The sequence below is a fragment of the Gloeophyllum trabeum genome (assembly GCF_000344685.1).
Source record: "Gloeophyllum trabeum ATCC 11539 unplaced genomic scaffold GLOTRscaffold_00007, whole genome shotgun sequence".
Classification (NCBI taxonomy): domain Eukaryota; kingdom Fungi; phylum Basidiomycota; class Agaricomycetes; order Gloeophyllales; family Gloeophyllaceae; genus Gloeophyllum; species Gloeophyllum trabeum.
The window spans coordinates 1,090,910-1,116,194 of record NW_006920416.1 but is presented as its reverse complement, the minus strand read 5'-3'; the positions used below and the strand labels follow the sequence as shown (position 1 = coordinate 1,116,194).

Genomic DNA, 25,285 nt, shown 5'->3' with positions numbered 1-25,285 from the left:
CTGCTCCTTCACCTTGCCGCACTCGCCACTCCAACTCGCCGCAGGTCTTCACCTCGTCTGCTAACAAATGTCTGGGTTCCGCTTGTTGTTCGAAAGGACGTACGAGGAAATGTACGAGGAAGCTCTAGAGTGGGACCCTCGCGATCCGGAAAAGCAAGTGCTCGACGAGCAAGCACCTGACGGGTACGTCCATTTGACTAACCTCCCAGCAGCTGATGCGACTGCGTCCAGGTATATCCGAGTGGACTTCTACCCCAACCTGGATGCTGTCGATGACCTACACGACATGCTCAACTTCGTCACTTGGGATTTTCCGCTTGACTCGGACACAGGTGACCTGGACCTCCAGATGGTCAGAGAGTATTTCGGCACCGACCAAATTATCGTAAGTCGCACTTTCACTGGATATATGTGGCTCTGACACACTACTGAAAATGCGACTTATCATAGCCCATCTGTTCGACGCGCTTCAAGCCATTCTACCCCGCTAATCCAGACAAGCTCTCGGCCCTCGCGGTCCACACCCTCACCGAGCACGGCGGGCGTCTCAAAGTAGTCGGTACGTCATTCGCATCGCCATAACCAGTACAACTCACTCATTGTGGCGTAAACACGATTGTTGCAGACTGTCCGTCTCCCGAGAGAGTCAAATGGCGGGAACGTCGCCTTCGCCTCATCATCGCGTCCCGCATATTCTGGACGATCATGGACAACCGCATTTCCATGTTCCTCTTCATCTGTGGAGTGCTGATGTTCCTCCTCGGCTTATGGGGGAAGCTGCACTCCTATGCGGCGGTGCGTATCGGTATACCGGACGATCGCCCACGGTTCTGGGAGGTTTTGAACGGAGGCATCTTTTACAGGCCTGGGAGGGTCCTGGGAAATGGAGCTTGATACGTTTTATTTGGTATTTGCATATAATCTGTATAACAGTGTGTAACTTCGGACTGTGTATAGCTACTATTGAGCTACTATGTCTTGTATGCCCCGTATGCCCTCTATGCCCTTTATGCCATATGCAATATGATTATCCTTCCCTACCGACTCACCCATAGCGTGGCATGAGCCCTTTTGGGTGGGTAGGGCGAATCAAGACTCGTGTATATCAAGACCATCACACCTACATCCGTTATATATAAAACTTCTGCCAAACTTCCACAAGCCCATCATTCGCCTTTGTCAACACGGCCCACTTGGGCAAGAAAGCCAACGCTTCCTCCAATGCCGGTATACTCGCTCCAGTGGCGGGTAAACCTGTTCCAGCTGTAGCGCTCTCGTACTCCGCCCACTCACACGCGACGCGCCCCTCGAGCCCACCCTCATGATCCCACCCGACCTCAACCTTGAATTCCTCCTCCCACTCACGACTCCACAGCCTCACGTCGACCAGCCCTTTCTCGGAGATCTCGTACCCGCGCTGCATGTCCGTGCGTTTCTTCCCCCCGTCACCTTCGTAGACGTGCAGATACCGCACGGGGCCGTTGTCGAAGTACAACCTGCAGCCCCGTGTGTTTGTTCCCCAGAACACGAGCTCGGCGCTCGATTCGCTCAGCCGTGTCACATTGAACGAGATCCACTTTATCTCGCTGTCGCTGCCATCCAAAGATCTGGGACGGGGCAGCAAGCCACTCTCCCATGCACACGTCGTGACACCCTCCCTCAAACTCGAGTCACGGCAGTCGACTGCCTTCCCGTACGTAGATGGCAACTCTGCTATGGCTTTCTTCAAGTAATGTCGCGACCCCAGCATACTCGTGACAGCACGCTGACTTCCTCCGTCGATCTCCACCGACTGCTGGAAGAACATCTTGAACGGAGCATCTTGCGAGAAGGGGAAGGCGACCCAAGCATAAAGAGTAGAGAGTACGAAGACCGTGGCCACGACGAAAGTGAGGCCTCGGTGAAATTTATGCATGAATGGCGCCAGAGGGAGGACGGTCAAGAAAGCTATAACTGAGGTTCCTGCGTAGACTGAGCCGCAAGGTCAACCGTGGCAAAGGCAAACTTTAAGGAAGAAACACTTACCGACCCAGGCTGGGCTGCCATCCACCAAGCTTTGACCCAGCGTATTGACCACCAAGAAGGCAACCTGGAGTAGCAAGAGGACGGGTAGAAAGACCATGAACAGCATCTGCACTATCCACCAGCCGATCGCCTCGTCAGTCTCCTCCTTGACATGCTTCTTACCTGCGGGGGAACAGAAGGTAAGCGACCACATATGTCAGGGAGTGAAGCCGACGTACTAGGATCATCATCCGTAGAGATATACTCGCGCCCATCCCGATCGCGGACTCGGTGCTGATGCATCAGCGGCGTGATCTCCGTCGGGACCTCGTCCACAATCTCCCCGCCATGTCCTTCCCGCTCAGGACTCACAGCACTGCCTTCATTCTCACGTCCCTCTTCCTCACCTCCACCATTCTCGTCCACTTCGTACCGGATACCTCTGACGTACCTCCTGCTCTCCCGCTCCTCCTCCAAGCCCGCGTGTCCTGCGCCAAAGAGAGCTTCCAAGAAACCGACTGTGCAGCCCGTGAGCGTGGCGAGATTGAGCATAGTCACCCAGTACGTGGCTGCGATCTGCCACTTATTCGCGGCGAATGTGGCAACGACTAGGAAGATCCACGTAAGCGGATACAATTCTAGCATGATCGCTAGTTTCTGTTTGGCAGGGGGCACGGGCAGCAGGCGGACGAAGAGACGGAGAGGGAGGAGAAGTCCGAGATATGCGAGGCTCATGATCGAAGCTAGAACTAGGAAAGGCGACGAATGAATGATCTGATATATGATACGTAAGCACGACAAGTCCCACAGGAACTACCAAGTAACTCACGAATGGATTGAGGTGGACGTATCCGACTACAAGGCCGACTTGAGCGCCGATCCCGAGGACAAGGGCGAGCCAAAATCGGCCCCAACCTCTTGCCCAATGCTTGTCGGGCACAGCACGTTCACCGACCATCAATGCGTTGGCTCTCTCCCGCTGCCTTCGCGCATATATCAAAACGCCAAAGATTATCAGTGTTATCGGCCCCAAAACGAGCAAGATGACATCCAAGATAAATTCGGCGCGAAGGGTCAAGAGCACCAAGTGAGATCCAAGAACTACAAAGAATGGGATTCAGCCCATGTCAATGGTTGTATGACAGGATGACTACCCACAGTCGAAGTAAACGGCCTTCCCACCGCCGGTGGACACATCTCCCGCATTCAGCAGCGCCCACCCCGCACCCCTCGTGCTATCCATCATCGCCCACAACGCCCGCCTCCCTCCCTCCGTAGTAGGGACCGCATCGTACTTGGTATGGTACTTGCTGCGGCCCTTGTAAAAAGCAAAGTCCAGCCCCTCCAGGCCCTGCTGCTCGTAGACGGAGTAGTCCGTGTATGAGCGCAGGACGCCGGTGGCGTAGCCGTCCGCCGCGATGACGTTGCTGTGTGGGTGGGCGACATGCTTGTGTCTGAATGCGCGGGTCACGCCCAGGGAGGTGGTGCGGAATAGGATTGGGCGCCTGCGTTAGAAAATTGGTGATTAGAGCAGAATCAAAGGTAGTAAGGAGATACGTACCCTCCTGCGGCGGCACCTTCGAGGTTGAGAAAAGTGGTGGTGATATTAGACCAAGGATGCTCAAGGAATCTGGGAAGCCGGTTCATTACAATGCATGCATAGCTCCCAGCTAGACTCACGCGTGTGCGCCGTTCAAACCATCCTCTTCTCCATTATTGATGTTGAATATCGCAGTCTTCTTGGGCCGATTCCTGGCCAGATACTCTATCATCTGCAGCAAGGTAACTACACCCATGCCGTCGTCCGTCACGCCACCTGCTGTTGACACGGAGTCGTAATGGGCCGAGAAGAGGACTGCATCTCGGTCGAAATAGTTTGGATCAGTACCGTCTACCTTGACTAGAACGTTCGTCCCCTGGAAGTAGACCGCGTGTGGCGACGCCTTGGTCGCCCATGACGCAGAGGACTTGTTGTCATCGACGACGTGAATAAAGTCGGGGTGTGCGGATGCAATGTCCTCCACCCGGGAGAGGATGTAGGCGCGGACTTTGTCGTTGAAGTGCGAGATGTAAGGGTGCGGGCGTGCAGTAATCTGGTGAAAGAATTAGAAGCTGTACGCGTGACTATTGTTTGCAGGTCAAAGGAGAAGGCGTATATGTGGTATGGCTTAGCACGAGGTGAGATTGTGCGGAGCAGCACAACACCGGCCAAGCAATGAACAATTGAACATGGATCCATGTTACTGCGTATAGCCTGAAGCGCTCCTTCTAGTACGTGTGGCTCCGTTCGTCCTGGTCCTCTCCGTTCAACGCAGCTGGACGAAGCAGATCCAAAACGAATGTGGCAACAGAGGCCCCTAATCTTGTGCCGGAGTGCAGCCACAGAGAACGATACTTACCAGATGCAAGTCCACGTCTGCCTGTGTAAGATTCAAACCACGCAGGTTCTTGGGTATCTTCGGAACGTCGTCGGTAACACCAACAGCAAGGAAAAGTACGACATATATTATCAAAGCTAGGACAGTAGTGGGAATAGTGCGAAACGCCAGTACTTTCGCAAAATAGTCTTTGACAGCCATGTCGACCAGAACAGTTAGGGCAACGTCTGCAGAATTGGCAACTGTCCGTCGCCAGTCATGCACGCCTTGCTAAGACACGCCAACGCAGGACACGGTGGACTCAAGCAAGCCACAGGACGCTGTCTCCGTCATGGTGCGCGTGAGTGCGCCAAACATAGTAGCCCGGCTGCCAAGCGTGGCGCTCGTAATAGACTGAGTCTCTCGTAAAACTTTGGCCGTCTATCGCCACTTATCGTTTCGTTGATCTTTCGGCGAGGACGCTTTGTCCACTGTCGCCACCCGTGCTTTGTTCAGTGAAGTATGGCCTGATTGAAAGGGGTAGCCGAGAGGAAGGTATATAAGGCCAACCATTCAACTCAAAGGCTGAAGCCCTCTATCGACTCCTCTGCTGTCGAAATTGCCCCATACTGCAACGTTGACTGAACGACAGAGTTCGCTCGAAGATGCCGAAGCGAGTCTCCACGCCTCCGCCAGACTGGAAGTCTGAGCCGAAGTACTTCACTATTTACCAACCCTACCCCATCCATGCGAACATGGAGTTAGATACGGACAGAAAGCTGCTGTGCTTTTGGATTGCATGCATACTCGGAGATCCCAAGTATCTGTTTGCTCTGTTCCATAAGCCTTCGGTATGTCATTGCACTATCCCCGTTTGAATCCAATACTCACGGATCGGGTGATCGGATGAACCGCAACATTGCATTCTTTGTCCTGACAGTCGCCCAACATGGTAATCATAGAAGTAGATCGGTCCTGCCCCAGCTATGAGCGGCTGCTCGGAGAACATAAGTGGTCGGAGTTCCTGCTGCAACCGCACTGCGATGAAGTCGCTCGCAGCAGTAAGATATACTACAGCCGATGGAGCCACGCCCGTGGCGTAGAGAAGAATGGCGAGTGCTTTATTGCTTCCGAACCTTGTTAGTGGCATACTCATTGTTCATTCCACTATCACATAGGATGGAAGAGGAAGATGGTCGAAGATGCGTGGTTCAACACGTGGCTTTTGCACAACTCGTACGTCGTGACTTTGTTTCCTATGTCACGCTTGCGGACTGACCTTCGCGCAAGTGTGTTGAAGTATCCCTATCCCGGGACCCACAGATGTGGGCTCCCGCCCGAGGACATCACAAACGAACCGCTTTGCAGGGCTCTTCCAGTAGCCCTCTTTCCTCCTCCGCCCGCTCCCAAACTGCCACCTGGTAAGTACTCTTGACAAGCTCGGAGATGCTCTGCTCTAACATGCCCACTGCAGCTGGGTCAGCGGAATGGCTAGCCGCTAAGAAAAAAAATTCGGTGCCCAAGGCTCCCCCCACAGTAGGCGGGGTGCAGGCACCGAAGAATATGCAGAAAGACAAGGCTGGACCACCTGGGGAACGCGGGGATGTACATCTATGTAAGACTCAGGTTACCGCCATGTTCTACTGGCATTCACACGGTTTGTTTCGTAGGGGGCATCTCACCGCCGAGCCGCTCCTCTTCCGGCAGTAGCGACGACCGCTCGCTAGCCACGCCAAGCCCAACGTCGGTGTGCATAGTCCTCGAGCAGCCACAGGACGTCTCGCCCGCAATAATACCAGCCGGTGATTCGCTCTGGGACATCGGCGCCCCACCCGGCTTGGTACACCCAAGTAAGCGCGCCGACCTGGCGCCTCCGTTGAACGAACAGGAGGATTATTTCCCCTGTGTTATGCTCTCCGAGCCCGTGGGATCCCCCATGGATGCAGAGGCTTATGCTGACTATACCGCCGACTGGCAGCTTGGTCCGGATGTCTTGGAAGCGGCCGACATGGCGCCGAGGCCTGTAGACCCGGGTGAGAACCTCTGGGGCGGATATGGTGAGCAGGATTCCGGGTCGGAACCTGAGGAGTTATGCCCTGCGCACGGCGCGACGTGTTCAAAGGGCATATGCAAGGAACGCGCACGGATCATTAAGGAGAAGGAGAGACGCGAGCGGGAAGCTGCGCAGGCTCAGCGGGGACGGGGTCGCGGAAGGGGCCGAGGAGCAGGTGCGTATGCGAGGTTGGGTGTTGATATTCATTTCTCATTATGTCATGCTTTATTTACTGCATATAGGGTCTAACCGTGGTCGGGGATTCAAGTCCAACAGCCGTGTTACCGGTAATGTGTCGACTGCAAAGACATGGCGAGTCCCTCAGCCCGTTTCTACGCCGAACTCCGGCTCTGGTTCAGTTTCCAGTTCAGACTCGTCTGAATCTAACAGGAGCTCTGCAACGAGCGGAGGAAAGGGTTGGGGCGTGGGTAGTGCAGTAAGCAAAACCCCTTGGGATGTACAATCCGGCAAGACTCAAATCAGTGCGGTGCAACGCAGCCCCAGCTCGGACGCATCAGGTATTAAGCAAGGTGATGGCTGGACCACTAAAAGCGCCCGGAACAAAGCCCCCTGGGCTATCAAGCCTAGCGAGACTCGGATCGGAGCTATGAACTCTGTCACCACCTCGGACTCCAGCAATGTGAACGGAGGCGATCGCGGCGCTACTGGCAGCGCCGTAAGCAAGATGTCGTGGGGCGTTCAAACCAACCAGGTGCCGGGCAATCCTGTCGCCCCTCAGTCCAGCACTGCTTCCGTGGCATCTGACCGATGGGCCACGGACAGCGTCGTTGGTACGACTCCTTGGGACGTTCAAGGCATCCAGGGGGTACTCGGTCCCACCGCCACCCAGTCGAGCGCTGCTTCTGTGGCGTCCGACCGCTGGGCCACAGAAAGCGTTGTTGGCAAAACTCCCTGGGATGCCGAGAGTGTCCAGGGCGCCACCGCTCCTTCCACTGCTGTTTCCGAGGTGCCCGACCGCTGGGCCACGGAAAGCGCTGTGGGGCCGACGCCTTGGGACATTCAGCCTTCGAGTGGCGGCAAGCGGCCCAGCGAGACTTCCCATAGGCCCGTGAAGTCTGCCGGGAAGGCTAGCTGGGCTGATCTTGTCGACCAGGAGTTTCCTCTCACTCCTGCTTCTTCCAGCAATAAGAATAAAAAGAAGAAGAATGCCAAGGCCAGTTCTAGTAAGCCCCAGCCCGTTGTGAGTCGTGCGCCCAGTGTCGCGGGCAGCGGATGGGGCGATGTTCCTAAGACACCGTGGTCTTAAGGTATCCTGAACTTCTCCGCAGTGAACGCTCATTTGCAATAGAGGACGATATGCGGGTCGTTATGATCTTTCTTGACATGCTCTGAAATATCGTTTGTTGTTCTGGGTCTAACTGTTGTCGTGCTTGCTGTCGAAATGCTTTCCGTCAATGTTTCGTCCGTCGATCTGACCCAAGTATGTAGCTGCATTTATCCGTAGATCTGCGTCGTCGCTTAGCTACCAAACGGCAACGCTGGAAACGTTAGTGTTCGCCTTATATCCCCATGCAAAATCTTGCAACTGTCGTTTATCCCTCTACGTCCGATACGAAAAGCCACACTCATGATCACGGTCATCAGGGAGACTTGCCGTAAACGCGCACCCGCTTCTTCCGAACTCTAACTTGTGTCGTGAGGATCTTGGCCACTTTGAGGCGATCCTCTACCCACGCAATGGTCCCCGCAGTGTCCGATGCTCTGGCAGTCCGTCGACGCATGTTGGATTATGCTCTCTCTCTTACGCTGAAGCTGTGCGAGCGCTGCGCGAGTGTTCCGACCGACAGCTCCATATTTTGATGGGACAGCAGCTGTCTGACGTCTTCAGGCTGTAGATCATCGCCGCACTGCAGTTGGAAACGGTCATAGGATTCGGTGCAGTCCCTGTACGTTCGCTGGCATACAACTTCTGCGATAGTTCGACGACGTCGAGCCTGAGTTGAGAGGGAAAGGAAACAGATTTGTCAAGTCACGTACGTCGGACCCTTTCATTGACGCGCGCATAGTAGCTGATTTCTTCATAGGTATAACTGTTGAGTGTCTAGACACTCACGGACGACATGGCTTCACAAACGGTCAATGGAGGGGTCCTCGCTGGTATCATCGTGGCAGTCGTAGTTGCAGTGCTACTGCTGGTCATCATCGTCGTACCCCTTGCGAGACGCCGCATGACCCAGGTGCGACTATCCAAGGTAGATGTCGAGCAGCAGAGTGGAAAGGTATCACATACTCGAACGAAGTCTGCTCTGGATGCCGAGTTGCCATTACTCAACCCCGTGTCCCCCTTGTTTGGAGAGTCCGGGAACCTTCCGTCGGTGACGGACCATGACCACGGGAAGGAAAGCTCAGATCATACAGCTGAGAAAGGGTTCCCGCAAAAGCCGAGGAGTCATACCTCACATCGCGGGTCGCCCGAGTACCAAGAGAGCCCTCCTCCGTCATATCATCCCCCCGTCGAACAAGCTTCTCCGGGTGCCCAAGTTAGAGCGCCGATACCCTTGCCCTCACAGCCACCACAACCCCAGCCAGTTCCTGGTGCGAAGGCTTCCGATAATTCGAGTCGTTCCAAGAGCAGAGCCAGGCTTGGACTGCGACGTGCTCCGATGGAGACACTGGTGGAGCAGTCTGATCTGTCATCAGGAGACGACACCTCTCGCGCTCGAACGCTCAGTCCAGAGGGGGGCCTGCAAATTCCCTCCTTCCGTCGTCCCTCTGCTATGGCACGCCTTGTCACGCAACCTCTAACGACCGCATTCCGGAACAGTCTGCGCTCTATCAGCACGCAGTCTACAGCTTCTTCCCCCTCGTCCTCAGGCGCTCTGCACCACTATCCCTCGTTCACCGCGTCTACTGCGACATACGCTACCGCGGCCGAAGAGTTCTCTCCCAATGATTCCCGAACGGACGTTTCATTACGATCGCAGCCCTCGAATTCACGACCACCACGAGCGCTCCGCCCAGGTGCCTCTGCACCGCCAACGGATTCGCGTTCGTCCAAGCGCGCGCACTTACGACCATCAGATGCTATCCAGACGCCCACGCTTCACGAAACACGCCTCCCGCTATCTATGCCGAGGCAGGCTAGTATCAACTTTGTAGGAACTACAACGCCAGGTCCTGGACGGACTGTGCGGTGATCTCTCGTCACGGACTATATGGCTGGGCCGTGTAGCTGCTTATATCGTCACGTCTCTCAGTGCGCTTCGGACACTATTCACTTGTCGTATGCATGATTTATCTCACCTTGCTGTGAACCTGATCTGCAGCTCTTGTCGTGCTCTCTGGTTCCCTCATATTCTGCAATATATCGTACGCTCGTGGCATTGCTACCATACACGTAGATTGGTCTCCGTAGATTGGTCTCGCAGCTGAACGCAATAATTACGTCCACTCGACGTTGTGTGCCGCCGTTTTTGATATTCGGGGTGTATAGTACCGTCTGTGGCAATGAAGTCCCTGGGAGTCCGCCCGTCCACGGTGGACGCGCCCGCGACGCGTCTGTAAGTGTATGCATCGCCCTTGGAAATACAACTGGACGAGCTGCAAAGGGTACATTTCAGCCAACATCTATTGCGATGTTGACTGACATGTCAACCACCTACGGACTGGTTCAAAAGGCTGACGAACGGGTGGACTCCCTTTCTCTTGTTGAACCACCCAAGCAAGCATGGATGGCAACTTCAACGCTGTAATAAAGGTGCAATCAACAGTCGAAGAAAATAACGAAAGCACATGTATTCTATGCCCACATCTATGCCCTATGCCCCCCCTTTTTTTCTACTGTCTCTAATGTGGTGCGTATCTCGGTCACACTTGCACTATTGCCACTAACGGACCGTTGTCAGTTCAAGAAAATGACAAAAACCATAACACCCTATGCCTTCTTTTGTTTCTTCCAAGGTATGTTCCTGGCTGTGTTTAGGCTGCGTTTGCAACATCACACAACAGAAAGAAGAAGATAAGCAGCAAAAACAAAAACCTTAGATACGATGATAAGCCTCAGGATCGTCTAACCCCCGAAAACGCGGACTCAGCACATCGTACAAGCCCTCCGGAGCTTATTGGACACATCGCTCACATGCCTCTAGGCTTCTATGGACTCTAAAAGAATTCTTCTATTTAGCTCCGGACTTCCTAGCATCCCCGAGACATACACAGACCCATTCCACGATTTATCTCCGCAAATGCAAGCTCTGGAGCGACTTAACCAATGCGATTTCTAGATGAATTAGCTCCAGGGCCCACGGACACTTCTATCAAGGGGCGTCATCCTCATGCCCACCCTCCAGCACTCACTCCCCCTTGTTTCCATCAAGATACCGAAGGTGCGGACGTATACAAGTCACCATGAGGTCAGCATCAGTCAGCAAGCGGCCGGAGGTAATTAGCACGTGACCAGCGCGTCGCACGGAGTGATGGGACTGCTTGGGTCAGGTGGCGGAGCGTTGAGGTGACCTATAGGGGCTGGAACGAGCAAGTGGGAGCACAAGGGAGTCATATGGTATATGGTATATGATATAACGGAGGCAAGTGCTGAGCAATCCTGTGGGTAGCGGCATTTATTTGTTATTTATCTCCGGATGGTCGCAAAGCCATTCCTGTAATATAAATTGTACAAAGTAGCGTACAGAAAAACAACTTTTGTACTTCACCATCTCAGAGAATTAGCATTACGATCTCAGCGACCCTTGAAGTTCGAAAGCATTGAACTTAGCAAATTATAACTGATCCTAGCTTTGCCAATAGGCCTGACTCGTCGAGTAATTTATCTCCGCCATCGGTTTAATTATCTCCAGTGCGTCCTAAATAGCAAAATAAAATTAACCCAGTCTCTCTAGCAATTTCTACCCCCACGAGCACGATCCTACGACAGGTGTCGTTGCTTGCGACTTTGATTGTGACTCTTCGGAGATAAAGACTCCGGAGCATCGACTAGCATTTGTTTTTAGGTGTCAAAGTATTTGTTTTATTTTTCTAGGTCTTCCTATGGACTACCCTACGACGTCTTACTCCTCCTTCCCCCTCGAACTATTAAAATACCCCTTAGTTGTCTTGGACCGCCTCCACCCATACCGCTGGTGTTAGGTTTATTTCTTTTGGTCCTTGGTGATTGTTGTGTGTCAGTGCATATCAACGAGTCCCCAGAAAAGAAAATAAACATCTTGGTCCGGCGTCCAACTAGTCACTCATTTCAAAACATTCCTTCGAGCGGCGGGACTGTCCAAACTCCTGCTACACTCTTTTATTACCCGTTCCATCTCCTACCGCTCAGGCAATCAGGCAGCATCAACCCAATATTCCTCAGCCCACTCATCCCCACAGCACTGCTTTCTGGATTCATTCACCTCATTCCCCTTCCCTGTGTTGCGTAGTGATGCCGCGGTCCGGCTCGGTCCGGTTATTGGCCCAAATTTCCAGACCTGGGACTGGACCCAAGGTCAAGTTCGGGTAAATGTCCGGACTGTGAACCTCAAAGAACCTGAAATGGCATTGGGTCTGGTCAGGTTCGGGTTCAAACCCTTCAAAATTACCATATTTAGGTACGGTTCGGGCATTGTGGCTCCACCTGGACCTCATTTCAGGTTCGGTCCACCCCAAAGCCAAACCGCGGACCAGAACCTGGATCCGGTCCAAGGTTCGAACCGGTTCTCCCAGGTTCGGGAACTGGACTGCGGCATCACTAGTGTTGCGATGCTCCGCAGATTGCGATGTCTGGCTTTTGACTATTCGCGTCATTTGTGAAGCGTCATGGACGACCCCAACTTATCCACGTTCGTGATCTGGCCAACTTGCGCCATCCGCTCCTTCACCGCCTGGCACGGAATGCCACGTACACTCCTTTGATCATCTGTTTCATCTTTGGCTTTGTATTCTACTTCCCACACTCTTCCACAATCATGGTACGTCTCTGAAGCCGTTAATTATAAGTCACTACCCAACCATGGATCACTGACAGTATTGTCCTTACTACACCACCAAGTCTCGCGAAGGTGTGTGACAGCTGGAAGCCACTTCTGGGTCACACGAGTGGCTCCCATCAGAGAAGCAGCGGCTGGTTGGCTGTAACCCGTAAGTCTCCGGAATAGGGCTTGCATAGGACTGATTCTGGGACAATCCGGTGCATCTCAGCCGTCGAGCAGATGGAACAGGTTTCCGATATACACGGGAGCAACCGTCTGGGTCCCGGCAGCAGTCCATGTGCGGTGCAGCAGAGCTGCCCGCCTGTGTTGCAGATCGCCCCGTGGCTCGTGAGACATAGTCACATGACGGTTCAATCTGTTGACTTGCGTCGTTTTCGTACGTTCTCCTGCTCTCCAACTTGAACTTCGCCTCTCACTCTTGTGCTGTCACGAATGATGCGCCTGAACGCATTCCCGTGTCTTGCCTAGGACTGCCAGCGAGGGTCTATCCTTCCCTCTCCATCGGCGCCCACCATTCCGGCCTCACGGCAAATCGCTGTTTGTGCTTATCGCATTTGTTGTCGTGGCCGCGTTTTTGACACGTCGACTATCTTGTTGCTCAAGGTTCTCTAGGTAAGCTCCTGTCCTGGTGTGCTATAAGGTGTAATTTCATGCTCGACAGGGGTGGTACCCAGTGGTGGGTGGGACTATCATTGATGTTTTGGAGATTGTGTGGTTTGCAAGGTATGTTCACTGGGTTATGCTATGCTGTGCTTGCATATTGCCTGATAACAATGGTTCCTTTACCCAGACTAGCTCTGTAATGTGTGGGCTCTCCGGCATTGGGAGCAATAACCAGGGTGTGGCTGTATGTTAATATCGGTCTCATGTTAGCTTCATGTTGATGTGTGCTCGCAGATATGGAGTAGACACATGGAGCACTGGGGAAAGGATTGTACTTCTGGCAGTGTGACTCAGGGACATTGAAGGTAGTTACTGGTGGATGGCATGTCTCTTGTATTGTGTACCATTCAGTAGTGAAATATATACCATACATGCTCACATTTGTTGTGGCTCCTGAATGAGCAGATGAAGGAACAAATAATAGAAGAATAAATCAGAATAATGAAGTTGCTGTTCCTCAGCTGCATTCACATCTGCAACACAGCTGATGTGGGTGCACCATGCATACATTATTCAGATAACATGCGTGGCATGTGCGAAGCGGTGGGAGGGGCCGTGGGATTATCCCGTGGCGCCGGCGCGAGCTGCACCTGCACAGCACCTGTAGCAGACTTCGTGGTGTAGTCTTGCTCGGGCGGATACGGAGTTCAGTCTCTGGGCGTGGTCATACAAGTTTTCTGCTGCCTCCAAGTGTCCTCCGCCGGACTTATCCATCACGATGTTTCAACTCATAACGACTGGTCGTCTACCTTTCCAAGATGTCGAATTGGAAGCGTCATGCAGTCAAGCTTAGGCAAACCAATACGCTCCTCCACGGCCAGGATTAGTGATGCCGCGGTCCGGCTCGGTCCGGTTATCGGCCAAAAATTCTGAACCCGGAACCAGGCCACAGGTCCGGTTCGGGTGATTTCCCGGACCTTGAACCTCAAAGAACCTGAAATGGCCTTGTGTCCAGTCAGATTCTGGTTCGAACCGCCAAAAGTTACCATATTTGGATAAGGTTCGGGTGTCTGGCACCCTCTGAACCTCATTTCAGGTTCGGTCCTCACGAAAGCTGGACCGCGGACCAGAACCTGAGTCCGGTTCGGGGTTTGAACGGGTTCTCCCAGGTTCGGGAACCGAACTGCGGCATCACTAGCCAGGATAACAAAGCCCGGGGGCGTCATATTCTAGCTAATGGCGCTCGACTACTTGTGTCATCTGTCCTCTGTCCCCGCGTATCATACATAGTTCCGGTTTTCGTTGTCTGTATACAGCCAGATATGGCTCTCCCGTAAGCTTCGTGTCCCATCTAAGCATGTAATATACGAATACACAATCCATCTTCACCCAGCTTGGAACCTCAGTTCAAGCTCATGTCTATCACAATGCACATTATTATAGAGAAGGGGGAAAGATCAATAGGCTCGTCCAACTGCACTTCAACTACGTATACTAGAGCTTGTGCATGTCATCTCCTCATGATCACATCGGGCGTTGCGCTGCATAGCTGTGCTTCGATGCATGTCCGCCGCACCACACTAGGGAAGGGAATAGCCGTCTCTGACGATACAACCCACCCTCCGAAGCACCAATAAGTATAGTAGCATGGCATACACCCGGCGTCCGACTTCACGCCACGAGGCTACGCGCCCGCAGAGTCCATCCGAAAACCCACCCATGAATAAGGTTAGGAAGTGATGGAAATAACTCGAGAGGATTAATGCAATCGACCGCGCTGTAGTGCTGAGCGCGTATGGCAAGGCGCGCATCGGTCTGTCTAGGCCGACACAGTCGTGACTATGCTGTTCGGTCAACTGCAATACTGGTAGCGAAGGTTGACAGTAATACTGGTATGAACTATTACTATTGAGACGAACCTATATTCAGCTTGCGCGTAATGTGGAGAGAAAGGAAATGATAAGGCGTGCCAGCGTTAATATCCTGACTATAGACTGAGCACACGCCCTCGTCCCCGTGTTCCCGCTGCGACCGTAGAACACGACCTGATCGCAGCGAGAACGCGAGGCGCGGGCTCTCATAACGACTGGAAACCGAGGCGGGCGAGCGTCAATTCAGTCTTCCCGCGTATAACTCGGCTGCCGGTCAGCACTATGTCGCAGAGCCTCTCCTGGATATTCTCCTACACTATGGGCCTGCGCAATTTTGTGTCGTATTATTTTACTCGCACGCCCGCTGGGAAGCCAGAGAACGGGCACTCCAGGATAGAACAGGCAGACGGCAATGGGTATGCGAAATGTACTGGTGATGCTGCTGACTTGGATGCTGAGGGTCTCAGGCAAGGAGCGGAGGAGATGAGGAGGTCGTCCGAAGCGCTGAGGGCAGAGTTGGACGCCGTACGGGCGGCAAAGGCTTCTGCCGAGAAGCGCTTGGAAGAGGAGGATAAGGCAAAAAAGGCCTTGCAGCAGGATCTGGAGCAGAAGAAGCTGGAGTCGATCCGCCTTGCCGACCGAGTGCGGATACTCGAGGAACAGGTCAAACGTCGGGACGCAGAACTGAAGAAGACGAAGACTGAGGTCGACAAGCACGTCCCCGCTCCTTCGGCGCAGCAAAAGGCGGGCAAGGTACAGGCGTCCTCGGGTAGCAGCTCGGACGAAGCAAAGGTTGCGGACCACTTCTTGGCCACACCGGACTGCGTCCCGGAGAAAGACGTTATCCAGCTGGTCCAAGACCTCAACGCCGAGATCCACCAGGTCTCTCAGCTCATCGCCGACTCGTACAAATACGCCGAGCACACGATCGACCCGAGCCAGCACGGCGCCGCGGCACGGGAGTGGGCAGAACATGCGCTGGGGCGCCCGATGACGCAGCTCCTGCAGGATACGGACGACGCTACGATCGTGCAGGTCGCCTTCCAGGGCACGATGTCGATGTATGCGCACTGGACGGTGCGATGCTGGTATTTCGACCTATCGAAGGAGGCCGAAATAATTGGCGATATATATGACGACGTCTACTATCATATGCGGGAAACCGGTGAGTTCGGATGCCTCATTCAAGAGTAAAATTCTGAGCTCACCAACCGGTCGTGTCTCATCAGAGGCTTTGGCTGTCGCACGAAGATGGCGGTCGCTAACGCGCAAACACATTCAGTCCGTCGTCCATGGCGACGGTGACATCGCCACCAGTCTCGTTCCGCGAATTGCGGAGCGTCTGACGGACATTCTCCTCGTCGCCGGCTGCAAGGCGCCGCTGAAGCAAATCACCGAGACGATGAAAAATAAGTTCATGGACAAGATAAAGGGAGTCATCACGCTCGCGCTGAAGGTCAACAAAACCATCGGCCAGGAGATCCTCTCGGGCGACTACGAGGTTACGTGGGTGTCGCCCGAGGAGGCTTACGATCCTACGTGGATGGATGATATTGACACGGAGCACGAGGCGGACAAGGCTGAGAGCGAAGACTTAATCAGGGTCCTGAGCACGACAGAGCTCGGGCTCGGGCGCATGGAGAGAGTCACGAGTGCGGACGGGGTCGAGGAGTGGAAAGACACCTGCCTGGTGAAGCCTAAGGTTGTCCTGGAATCCATGGTCGAATGGGACGGGGAGAAGTGACCACCGTTGGCCGCCGGCGCTGAGAGGTGCTGCCTTCTTTTCTTTATTGTACATTATATGCGCACAGACCATGGACGATACGGACTATTGACAAGCGGCGAAGGCCTATAGTAGATGAACCATGCCTATTATTATTATTACAATTAGCCATCAGCGCTTCCTCGGTCGCTGAAACATAAGAGACGTACTTGCGACTGACGGTGTAGCGGCATTGCATGAAACAGCGTTTATAGCAGATACACGAGACCAACACTCTGGATAAAGACACATACCCAGCCAGATATTATTGGGGGTGGTTTTTCAACCATCTCCTCACGACGCTGGGCATAGGACAGGCAGATGACTCGCCCTTATCCTGCGTAGCCTTGTACATTGAGTCGCAACACAGATAGAGCTCTCGCATGTGCTTCTCGCACTTCTCTGGAGTGTACGTATTCTTATTCAAGCATGACTGCAGTTCGCATGCTATGATATCCGTTCAATAGCGGCGTCTTTACCATCGAGTACTGCCACGACTGCTGCACGGGCTCACCTTGGGCTTGACAGGCAGCTTCCTGTGACTGATACTGCTCTGAGTACGGCAAGCCAACCAAGTGAACGACTGCAAACCTTTGTCATACTGCTCTCCGGATACCCGTCCTACTTGGAAGGCCGATTAGTATAGTTGACCATCGTAAGTGGCTATTGCAGGACGGAACCAATAATGCTTGTTTGTTTGCGCTTGATTGTACACGAGGACCTCAGCCACAGCGAAGCCACTACTACTTACCTTCAATACGGACGAGTCTTCCTGGCTATATCACCTGCTATGTCGGATTCCCGTGTGCTAATGGCCTACCTGCCTTGCTGCGCTGCAGACGGCCGCCTTTTTTTTTTAGGTATTTCCTTAGGACGGGTAACTATTTTGAAGCGCCTGGGAGTAATGCACAGGGCTATGCTGGGACTTGATTGATAGATCTGACAGGAACTACGCCCACTCAGACAGAAAAGATGTTTCCCCCTCGTAAGACGTGCACGGAACTCTCTTTCTCCTCTGATCGACGTACTGGCAATGGCGGGCAGGCATGCCGCAGTAGGCTGGCTTGTCGGGATAGTCGTCGGATGCGTGGTCCTCGTCCTCCTGCTGGTCCTACTGATTGTGCCATGGGCAAGGCGCCGTAGTCGGCTGAACCGAAGAATGCGGAGAGATGTCGAGCAGGTCTCGTCGCACGTCGCCACCTTGTCTCTGCAATCCCCTGTATCGAACCCTACTTGGCAGCGCACGTCTACGCTGGTCAGTGCGGTCAGGGCCAGCAATGACGCCACGGGCAATGCTCGCGAATCTAAGGTTGACACCAATGAGCCTACTGTAGATGAGTCCGATATCTCCATCATAAGGTCGTCCTACGACGAGGGGCCGCTGCTCCGGAAGTCGGCCGATGGTGCCCAGGCTTGGGATAGGGCCTCTACCACCACCGGAGAAACCGGGTACTCAAATGTAGGTACTTTTATCGTAGCCCATTCTCGTGCTGATACACACCCCAGAAGAAGCCATTTATGAGCAGCTACGAGGCTCCGTCAGCACCCCAGGTTTTGACAATCTCGCATCCCAAACCTGGGCTGCCCTGTTCCCCGCGGCCATATGAAACGCAAGCAGGACGGAGGGAGATCACGCCTCCGCCAGTTTCTTATCCGCCCAAGTTGAACTCTGAGCATCCACCTCGTTCTAAGGCTGGACTGCCTCGCCATCCGATGGAACCGCTGATCGAAAAGCGGGAAAGCTCACAATCTGGCTTATCAAATCCTACCGAAGCGTCTACTCGCCTGAGCTCTCAGGTACCTGCGCAAACGAGCTCAGTGACTGTGGTCGTCGACCCAGTCGTTGTGCCTCCTGAGCCGTCGCGGGACGTACGCCAAGCTGGACCACCGTCTCCGGTGTCGCTTGTACCAAGCCACCGGTTAATTTCAGCCTTTGAACGGAGTCCCCTAACGAGCAATCCCTCGGTATCATCTAATAGCAAAGAGACGGTCCGCAGCCAGACGTCCACGGCCACCACTGAATCTGCCCCGCAACATGCACTGATGCCCTCAGATGGCCATGGCGTCCTCCCCTCCATAACATCCTCCCAGTCTTCCCAATTTACTGTTATCACAACACCGCCGATTAGCGGGAAGATCTCCCTACCACGACCTGGGTCGGAAAACGTTGGCCAGGCCCAGGCCGCTGCCGTCCTGCGCTCCTCCGACGCCATCCGCGCCTTCATGCATGAGCGGGACGATCAGGGATGGCCGTTCCGGTCCAGCCTGCACTTTCCCTTCGAATACCCGCACATACCGTCCCCACCACCCTATCCCCCTCCCACAACGCCTCTACCACCGACACCACGGGACGATGATGACACGCTCCGCCTCAGATTAATGTCGCTCCGGCGGCCACCGTCAGCATCACTGTTGATGGTTCCCAGGACGGGACAGGATCATGCACCGACGCGGTCACGATCTGATAGTGGGACCCGGCAGAGTGCGATTCGACCACTTCCGCTGCCCAGGGTGCCTCAGTCTCCCCAAGCAGTTAGTGCAGCGACTGTACGTATACCGGACCGCCTGCCCTCCTCCACAGATCCGGATGTGGTGGCGTCTGACATCCATGTGCCCGAGAAGAGCGTGCAAAGATCTGTTCATAGCGCAAATGGTGAGCTCGCACACTCGCCTTTCAGAGATCCCCCAGAGACTGCTCCGCTACCAGCGGAGAACGTGGTTTCTTTGAGGAAGAGTTGTGGTCTACCAAGCTCGGTAAGGCCTCTATCATCACCTCCCACTCGGAAACCCTCAGGCCCACGACATCCAACGAAGCGCGGTCGTGACGCCCCGTTCCCCGTCGCGCAGGGAGCGAACGGCACCCACGACTCTTTCGCCACGTTAGTCACGGGATCATCCACCCTCCCAGTCTACCTACCCTCCGCTGTGGACGCGAACACCATGGGCGCCGACGCGGAAATGGCGCCGCCGCCATACAGCTCTCCCCCCGATGTAACCGAATTCCAACACCGCCAATCGCCGCCCCCGCGCATACCCACTCTGCCGCCTATGACTCCCCTGACCCTGCGCGCGATAACAGCCGCTCTCGAGCACGAGCCGATGCCCGAGTTCAAGCTCGACGACCTGCAGTCCAAGTCGAGCAGCGCGCGGAGCTCCCTCAGTAAGCCCGTGCTGCCCTCCATATGCACGCTGTCGACGCTGAGCCTGAGCCTCGGCGGCACGTCGCCTGAGCCTGCCCCTGCCCCAGGGACAGAGACAAAGCCGCCAGAGTCGCTCGCAGTGCGTGCTGCTGGACGGGAGTCGTCCACGTCATCTACAGTGGTGGAGCCGCCATCCAGCGGGGCGCGCCCGCAGTCGCTCGCTGTGCGTGCCAGCGAGCGGGAGTCTGTCACATCTTCCACAACCGTAGAGCCGCCATCCAAGAGGACTGGCACCCGACCGCAATTGGCGATCGAGACGTCTTTCGTGGACCGTAGTGGCAAAACAAATCACCTTTCGTGGCTCAGGCCGCCTTCACCCTTGAGGGTCCCGAAACGGCCCCGGCCGTCGACGTTCGCGCACATGGACAGAGCATTATTATCACATTGAACCAACACGCATGGACCTTCATCAATTATGGGTTGTACAAGTGCACTCTCCTTAAACCTATTTATCCATTCCATCTTATGGAGGTGTTGTATTTTGTTACCTTGCATTCGCAACCGTAGTCAGTTATCATTGCATAGGATTAGAGTCGCAATTCACATGTACAAGCTTTGGACGTGTAAGTAGTCGCCGCATGTGAGGATAGCGTGACGTTACTCGGTCGTCGCACAGAGTCGAAGTAAGACGGTTGTAAGCAGTACTCGATTCGTAGTGCTCTGTCGTACAGTACAAACGCTCACCCTTTTATACGAAAGCCAGTAGACCAGTATGAAACAGAGAGACCGTCGCATGCGACACGATACCAAAGAGTGAAAGAAACAATAGGGCCAAATACCCTTGGCTTTTCCGTCCGCTTCGGCCACGTGACCACGTGGCATGCGTATTCCCGATGTGAAGGCTCCGGAACCTCACACGACTCGCCATCAGTCGGGGCCAGATCAAGCAACTGCATGGATATTGACGCCAAAGCAGTCAGCGCGCGCGGTATCGCAGACGTCAAGAGCCTGCTGGCAAAGGCGTTGCAAGAAATTTTCGATACAGAGCAGCGTCAGCCGGACGTCAGTGATAGAACAGCACCCAGAGGAGGACGGAGCGCCTCCGGAAGAAGTCCGGAAGATCCGAGCTTGCAATGACGTAGTGCTGTGTGACGTCACCGACCAACTGTGGCGACATGTCCCTCAGCGCCGTGCACGTCGACGTTGGCGTCCTCGAGCTATCGACATCGCATCCTTTGCCGCCGCAGGCAACCAGCCGGCGGCATCGTCCCCACCGGCGGCCCCGGAATGGCAGGGACGACTGGCTCAGCGACTCCGCAAACGCAAATTCCAACTCTGGACGCTTCCTGTGTACTCCAGCCCGTTCACGTCATACAAACTCTACTCGGTGGAGACCCGCCTCCCTATCACCCCGCGCCTCTCCTATATAAACACCACCTGCCCTGAGGTTTCCTCACCGACTCGTAACACCACACCTCTTAGACGACATCCACACACGCTTTTTACGAACAAATAATCATCATGGTGAGTGTTATTCGTTGTGTTGGCAAGGCGAGCGGTGCTGACGACCGTGCTGCGATGTAGGGTGCCATATTCTCTGCTATCGGTGGTGCCATTAACGCCATCATCTCCGCCATTGCCTCCATCCTTATGACCATCGTTTCCCTGATCGTAACGGTAAGTACCATAGCCTCTACCTTCGAACGTTCGCAGACACTCATGACTGTGATGCGTTCAGATCATTGTCACGATCATCGACATCATCCTCGACATCATCTGCTGCAACTTCTGCCTGCCAGCACGTCGCTCATCGAGGCGCACAGGTACACATCGCTTCAATTTTGGAGGACGCAGGGGAGCAGGGACGACCGCTGCGTACTAAGCAGTCCGTCGCCCGGTCGTTTCCCACCAGTTTCCCCAACGAAGGCCGTTGACGATGATGCGTTTCTTGACGAACATACACGGGCGTGGAGGACGTTGAGACGTGATGATATACCCACGTTTGTATGCTTATGTTAATATTGTACGAGCCCTAATGTGTAGTTGTGCTTGGAACCGAGAACTAGACACACCTTGTTCTTTATCTTCCCGTGACCCATGTCTTCGTCGACGCCAAAGGCGTGCGTGAGTACAGTGGTTCGCGAAAGCTAATGGAACCACTACTATTCTGAATGGTAGTTCGTGTACTTCCTCTGGATTGGGGCTCTAGGTTGTGAAATGTCAATTTAGCTCGATGGAAGGCTGTCATAGCACTTACCTGGCGTGTCCCAATTGGAAAAAAGACTCAACAAAAAGCCAAAATGCACCGCGTCTCACTGAAGGACACGGACGCCGTACAAAAAGGGTAAGCACAGAACCAGAATACGCCTATATGCTAGGAATAGACTGTCATGGTTTCACGTCGCTCTGTATGTATGCCAAATGTATGTCTAGGATCCTGTATTTACATCGTAAGACACAATCAGACGTGAAACCTGGTCTAGACGGCAAGGATCGTACACACTAGAGCTCCCCAAAAACTCACGACCAGTTTCAGTGGACCTCTATCCCAGTCCCGTCCTGCAACCGAAACTGTCGGAAACCCTCCTCCTCCCGGCTCCAGGGGACCTCCTCCTCCCAATGCGTGACCACCACCACCGCCTGCTCCTCACCCACCCCGCCATTCCTGAGGTACCGCCGCGCAGCCTCGATCATCGCCCCGTCCATCCCCGCCCACACCTCGTCCAGGATGACGAGCGGCGGCCGGCCGACCAGCGCGCGCATGAGCAGGACGACGCCCTGCTCGCCCGCGGACAGGTCCGCAAAGCTCCTCTCCGCAAACGCCCCGCGCGGCGCGAGCGCCGCGACCACCTCGCGCACCCGCTCGTCCTCCGCCGCGCTCAGCGCGCCGGGCACGAACGTCCCGCGGAACCCCGTGCCGACCGCCTCGCGCACGCTCAGCGCGCGCCGCCGCGGGAAGGCGTTGTACAGCTCGGGCGAGACGACGCCGACGCGGCCTGCGAGCTGCGTCGTTGCGTGCTGTGCGCGCGCGCGGCCGAAGAGGGTGAGCGAGGAGTGGGGCGGGCGCTGGGTGTACGATTGCGGATGCTCGCCGGTGAGGAGGGAGAGCAGGGTCGTTTTCCCGGAGCCTGTGGCAGGGCATAGATAAGGTTGAATTCTCATGGTAAAGACGTGTACGGGCTCACCGTTGGGGCCTTGGAGATGCCACCGGTCGCCGGCGTGGATTTTCCAGTTTATGTCCTTGAGGACCTAGGCGGCGAAGATGAGACATCTGCCTGAATTTCAAGAAGTGGGCTAGAGCCGTACATGCCGTTCATGATACCTGACGTTGACGTTTTGCATGTGGACAAGCACCGGGCGCTGTGCTCTCGGGACAACAGCGCGCCACCGATCGTCCCGAGTGGTAGGTGCGACCTGCGTGCCTGCGTCCTTGTTGAATTCGGCGAGAATTTCGTTCTTAAGGCCCGTGGTCACTGATCCGCCTTGGACCGCGGCGACGTGGGTGATCCATTCGGGGACGGGGTCCTGTTTCCGGAGTCCGAGGATGATGCGGGGATTGCGAGAAATGTGTAGTGAGTGGAAGATGTCGATGAGAAGCGGGCGCGTCGCAGCGTCAACTCCGGCTAAGAAATAGTGGTTCAGCATTCGTCGCATGTGCGATACGGCAGGGCGTACTCAGTGGTTCGTCCAGAAGCATCAGCTCCGGCCTCGCAAGCAGCGCTTTCAATATCCGCGCCTTCCGCGTCTGCCCATTACTCAACGCGATAAGCGGGAGGTCCAGCAGCCCGCCCAGGTCCAGTTTCCGCACGAGCTCGTCAAAGAGCTCCTTGTCCTCGTCCGTCATCTCCACCGCGTGCTGGTTATCGCGCCGCGCAAACTCGGGGAGCGTCTCCGGGAACATGCTCTGCCGGAGCGTTATCTTGTCCTCCTCCCACACGGATCCATAGCGGGCAGTGTAGTCGTAGAACTGACCGCCCGCGGCGCGCGGGCGGTGCGCGAAGGAGACGAGGGAGACTGCGTTGGGTCTGTAGGACGAGAGGAAGGGGAAGAGGCCGCCATGCGGGGGCGGCTTGAGACGGTAGCGCCCGTCTAGAACCTACCGATTAGCAGTGTTGCTATTGTATCGGAGGATTTGAAAGACATGCTGCACTCACCTCGAGCAGTGCGGTCTTCTCGCCTGAACCAGCGCCGACGACGGCCCAGCTCTCGCCGTCGCGCACCGTCCACTGGAGGTCGCGGAAGAGCGGAGAGGTCCCCTTTGTGTCATCGAAACGATAGACGTTGCTCTTTGGGATGTGAATCAAGGGCTGCGAAGTCGGTGTATGCAAGGCACGTCGCGGAGAGGTTTTGCACGTTTGATATCTGAAGGTAGATATCCGAACCCGTAGAATCGAAGACATAGCTCGCGAAGATCGACCGAAACAGCTTCAATATGCTTCTCTACGTTGCTCCAGGGTTGATGATATTATGTCGGCATTGGACTGGACAAGACAAGCAGAGACGTTGAACGTTCCGAGTCACTGTCAGTGTTGAACAGGAGTGCGGGGATAACTATGCCGAGTTTATTCCGGCGGCACCAGCGACTTCGACTTAACCTCTGACTGGTCTTGGGGAGGCGCAACGCCCGGTTCCGGTGCGAGTTGATTTGTCAGCAGATTGTGGCTGAAAGGTGGTTGCAAGTATCCCCTCGTATTCTTGTGCGTTTCTCTGCTCCATTCTCACCTTATGCATGCATGAGCAATGTATATCACTATTTTAAACCAGCAAGAAAGGTATTCTACCATTACAGTAGATATAAACATGTTTGTCTCTTCTTATTCCTGAGCTGTCCACCATCGGGATGAAATGATGGTCAATATGACCGAGGTCGGCAAAAGAGTGCTTAGGGAAGTTATGTATTGTCTTCAGAAACATTTGGAACATATCTATGTGCACACCAGTGGGTGCATTCCCTGTCCTTGATGCAGATGAGCTTGATTTCCAGGAAGCACAAGTCTGTGTAATTAGCGGACAAAGCAAGTACTGGATCACAGCTGTAAAAGGTTGAATATATATCTCATGCACTATGTTGAGTTTGCAGTTCTAACACAGGGGAAGGGACCTGCTTCTGCTGCTGGAGGAGAGCCCGGACAGTGACCAGGATATTTGGTGTGACACTTTTTGCGATGGTGTCACAGCTTGTCACGTCCGCGACGCGTTCGGACGCGTCGTTAATTGCTCTTTACTGCCAGAAAACCTACGGCGTGCTACGTTCATATTCACGCGTCACTTGATTCATAAAAGTTAATCTATATCAACGAGCGGATGCAATGTTGGTTGTACATTTTTGTTAAATGTACTTGCGGTCTCATTACCTCTATCTAATGAACTTGATGTTGGGAAATTCGGAAATTCAGAACCAACGTTGCATCTTCTGTATCATGACATCCCTGCCGGTACATTTAATATGCGTGATTTCAACATGCGGCAGGCTCTATGAAGGCGGGGGATTTGCGACCACTTTCTTGCAGAGTCCAAACAGATGCAAACAACTCGCCGCGCGACCCGGAATTG

General features: G+C 54.5%; 9 protein-coding genes across 9 annotated transcripts; 6 read left to right on the top strand and 3 right to left on the bottom strand.

The window, feature by feature from the left end:
• Window positions 1-109: 109 nt before the first annotated feature.
• Window positions 110-894, top strand: GLOTRDRAFT_129546 (uncharacterized protein; the record flags this gene model as incomplete). The annotated part of the gene is made up of 4 exons (XM_007868218.1): window positions 110-183; window positions 232-385; window positions 451-559; window positions 626-894. The coding sequence occupies 4 exons, from the start codon at window positions 110-112 to the stop codon at window positions 892-894; spliced, it is 606 nt and encodes a 201-aa protein (XP_007866409.1).
• On the bottom strand, window positions 832-4,679 carry GLOTRDRAFT_61175 (uncharacterized protein). The gene is made up of 8 exons (XM_007868217.1): window positions 4,404-4,679; window positions 3,685-4,097; window positions 3,566-3,634; window positions 3,163-3,509; window positions 2,834-3,105; window positions 2,244-2,778; window positions 2,026-2,187; window positions 832-1,971 (listed from the first exon to the last, which is right to left on the bottom strand). The coding sequence occupies exons 1-8, from the start codon at window positions 4,581-4,583 to the stop codon at window positions 1,130-1,132; spliced, it is 2,820 nt and encodes a 939-aa protein (XP_007866408.1). The 5' UTR covers window positions 4,584-4,679; the 3' UTR covers window positions 832-1,129.
• A 347-nt stretch (window positions 4,680-5,026) lies between these two features.
• GLOTRDRAFT_41678 (uncharacterized protein) lies at window positions 5,027-5,505 on the top strand (the record flags this gene model as incomplete). Its single annotated transcript, XM_007867893.1, has 2 exons — window positions 5,027-5,212; window positions 5,302-5,505. 2 exons carry the CDS (start codon window positions 5,027-5,029, stop codon window positions 5,503-5,505), a joined length of 390 nt encoding a protein of 129 aa, XP_007866084.1.
• Window positions 5,506-5,553: 48 nt separating this feature from the next.
• Window positions 5,554-7,681, top strand: GLOTRDRAFT_129544 (uncharacterized protein; the record flags this gene model as incomplete). Its single annotated transcript, XM_007868216.1, has 5 exons — window positions 5,554-5,597; window positions 5,652-5,782; window positions 5,836-5,976; window positions 6,032-6,589; window positions 6,657-7,681. 5 exons carry the CDS (start codon window positions 5,554-5,556, stop codon window positions 7,679-7,681), a joined length of 1,899 nt encoding a protein of 632 aa, XP_007866407.1.
• Window positions 7,682-8,328: 647 nt separating this feature from the next.
• On the top strand, window positions 8,329-9,682 carry GLOTRDRAFT_138863 (uncharacterized protein). Its single transcript, XM_007868215.1, has 2 exons — window positions 8,329-8,408; window positions 8,460-9,682. The coding sequence occupies exon 2, from the start codon at window positions 8,496-8,498 to the stop codon at window positions 9,570-9,572; it is 1,077 nt and encodes a 358-aa protein (XP_007866406.1). The 5' UTR covers window positions 8,329-8,408; window positions 8,460-8,495; the 3' UTR covers window positions 9,573-9,682.
• Window positions 9,683-15,313: 5,631 nt separating this feature from the next.
• On the top strand, window positions 15,314-16,574 carry GLOTRDRAFT_42183 (uncharacterized protein; the record flags this gene model as incomplete). Its single annotated transcript, XM_007867936.1, has 2 exons — window positions 15,314-15,995; window positions 16,060-16,574. 2 exons carry the CDS (start codon window positions 15,314-15,316, stop codon window positions 16,572-16,574), a joined length of 1,197 nt encoding a protein of 398 aa, XP_007866127.1.
• Window positions 16,575-16,857: 283 nt separating this feature from the next.
• GLOTRDRAFT_42033 (uncharacterized protein) lies at window positions 16,858-17,040 on the bottom strand (the record flags this gene model as incomplete). The annotated part of the gene is made up of 1 exon (XM_007867923.1): window positions 16,858-17,040. A coding segment is annotated over one exon (183 nt), but the record flags the coding sequence as incomplete, so codon positions are not given.
• A 585-nt stretch (window positions 17,041-17,625) lies between these two features.
• Window positions 17,626-21,935, top strand: GLOTRDRAFT_138862 (uncharacterized protein; the record flags this gene model as incomplete). The annotated part of the gene is made up of 5 exons (XM_007868214.1): window positions 17,626-18,051; window positions 18,099-19,955; window positions 21,215-21,256; window positions 21,317-21,409; window positions 21,471-21,935. The coding sequence occupies 5 exons, from the start codon at window positions 17,626-17,628 to the stop codon at window positions 21,612-21,614; spliced, it is 2,562 nt and encodes an 853-aa protein (XP_007866405.1). The 3' UTR covers window positions 21,615-21,935.
• Window positions 21,936-23,099: 1,164 nt separating this feature from the next.
• GLOTRDRAFT_76585 (P-loop containing nucleoside triphosphate hydrolase protein) lies at window positions 23,100-24,277 on the bottom strand (the record flags this gene model as incomplete). Its single annotated transcript, XM_007868213.1, has 3 exons — window positions 23,887-24,277; window positions 23,408-23,828; window positions 23,100-23,355 (listed from the first exon to the last, which is right to left on the bottom strand). Coding segments are annotated over exons 1-3 (921 nt in total), but the record flags the coding sequence as incomplete, so codon positions are not given.
• Window positions 24,278-25,285: the final 1,008 nt, after the last annotated feature.